This window comes from Penaeus chinensis, chromosome 11 (assembly GCF_019202785.1).
Source record: "Penaeus chinensis breed Huanghai No. 1 chromosome 11, ASM1920278v2, whole genome shotgun sequence".
NCBI lineage: Eukaryota > Metazoa > Arthropoda > Malacostraca > Decapoda > Penaeidae > Penaeus > Penaeus chinensis.
In genome coordinates, this window is record NC_061829.1 from 17,312,276 (window position 1) to 17,314,775 (window position 2,500).

Here is a 2,500-nt window from a genome sequence, read left to right on the forward strand (position 1 = left end):
TGCAGGACTGACAACGCTTTTATATACTCTTCCTTTCAGTTTCAAGTTAATTTCCTTATCACACAAGGCACCCGATGTTCTCCTCCAGTTTGCCCATGCTGGTAGGATTCTGTGGTTTAACTCTACGTCCTTGTCTCCACTACTTGTTATGTGTGAACCTAGGTATTTAAACGATCTAGCACATTTTACTTCTTCTCCTAGCTTGATATCTATAATGTGACAATTGACTATTAAACGGTAGATACTCTGTTTTGGTTCTGCTGATCTTCAAACCCCTACCTTCTAAAGCTCTTTTCCATTGTTCTAGCTTCCTCTCTACATCCAGTTTTGACGTTCCCACCAAAACAATATCATTCGCAAAAAGCATACTCCATGTTACACCCTCCTTTACTTCGTAGGCTAATACATCCATTATTAGGTCAGAGAGGTATGGGCTAAATGCAGACCCTTGATGCAATCCTACCTGTGCAGAGAGGTATGGGCTAAATGCAGACCCTTGATGCAATCCTACTTGTGCACTTACTTTTTTTCTGTCAGTCCTACACTGCTTCTTGCTTGAGTTGTTACATCCCTGTATATATATTTTACTAACCTTACATATTTCAGCAACTCCCGCATAGATCTTCATACCACTTGTCTCGGTACTCGGTCATAAGCCTTTTCTAAGTCTATAAACACAAAATGTAGATCTTTCTGTTTTTCTGCATACTTTTCCATTAGTTGCCTAAATATAAAGATGACATCTGTCGTACCTTTACCTGGCATAAACCCGAATTGCTGCTCACTAACATCTGTACCTTCTCTTATCCTTGCATCCAGCACTCTCTCAAATAGCTTCATGGTGTGCCCATTACTTTTATCCCAAGGCAGTTTCCTGTACATCTGTACATCTCTTTTACCCTTTTATCGAAGGGGTCAGGCGAGGCTTAAACAGGATACGCCCTGGCTGTCTACTTGTAAGTGGTATTGGTTTTCCGTAGTAGACTTGGCTATGTTTTTATGAATAGGATGCCCATCCGTACACAAACCCTTTCTATTTACCCTTTCTATTTCTATTTATTTATTTATCTATTATTAATTTATCTCTATGTAAGTACATATATATACGCAATATATATATATATATATATATATATATTTACTTATACACACACACACACACATACACACACACACACACACACACACATACACACACACACACACACACACACACACACACACACTCACACACACACACACACACACACACACACACACACACACACACACACACACACACATACACACACACACACACACACACACACACACATACACACACACACACACACACAGACACACACACACACACACACATAAACACACAAACACACACACAAACACACACACACACATACACACACACACACACACACACACACATATATATATATATATATGTATATATATATATATATATATGTGTGTGTGTGTGTGTGTGTGTGTGTGTATATATATTTATTTATTTATTTATTATTTATCTATATGTATGCACATATGTATACACAGTATACATACACACACACACACACACACACACACACACACACACACACACACACACACACACACACATATATATATATATATATATATATATATATATATATATATATTTATATCTATATCTATATCTATCTATCTATCTATCTATCTCTCTCTCTCTCTCTCTCTCTCTCTCTCTCTCTCTCTCTCTCTCTCTATATATATATATATATATATATATATATACTCACACACACACCAGCGCACGACAGAGGCAGAAACTGGAGTACTTAAAGACACTCAAGCGTTTCGAGCATAACATGTCTGCCGACAGTGATAGAAGAGCGATATATCACATACGCTCTGCTGTATTCTTGTTGAGAACATGCTGACTGTCAGGTCGGAACGTTGCGTCTTCCGGTCTTTGGGAAAGCGTTATGTCTATTCAGGGTAATTCTTTCAAATAATTTTATTTATTAGTATCAGTGATTATATGCATTTTAATTTCTTATTTTTGTTAACTGATTTTGCATGATATTATGTTTTTTTTTTTTTTTTTTTTTTTTGGTTGAATTAACTTTATTTTTGTTTTACCATCTTCATTTCTTCATCAATTTTGCATGTTTTGATGAATCTTTATTTTTTTATCATCTAATCTGAATAGTGTATTAGCAGGTGGTATTACTAGTTATTTGGTTTCACCCAAAAAGTAAAGTAGTTCCAAAAACTGATAGTCTGCTATTTAACTTTTCATGAAAAAGATGAATTAAAGAGACTTTATCGAGTGAAGTCTCGACAAAGAATGCTGTTTGATGAAGTATTAAATATAAAAAAAAAATGAATATCAATAAAATCCTGTCATACTTAACTAGCAGTTGCATGATATAAAGAAAGGAATAGCCAAAGCGCGAGTAAAATCTGAAGTAATGTAACAGCGGGATTTTTTTTCGTGAGAAATTCTCGAAGACCTGTT

General features: G+C 35.5%; 1 protein-coding gene across 1 annotated transcript in view; it reads right to left on the reverse strand.

Annotated features, from left to right (window-relative positions):
- LOC125030422 overlaps nt 1-1,914 on the reverse strand; it is a 1,977-nt gene extending 63 nt beyond the window's left edge. The window contains exons 1-4 of the mRNA XM_047620459.1: nt 1,888-1,914; nt 631-900; nt 280-463; nt 1-158 (exon numbers count right to left, since the gene is read on the reverse strand). The exon at nt 1-158 is cut by the window's left edge and continues 63 nt beyond it. Coding sequence (XP_047476415.1) covers nt 1-158; nt 280-463; nt 631-900; nt 1,888-1,914 — 639 coding nt within the window. The remainder of the gene's footprint in view (nt 159-279; nt 464-630; nt 901-1,887) is intronic.
- Between the last annotated feature and the right edge of the window lie 586 nt (nt 1,915-2,500).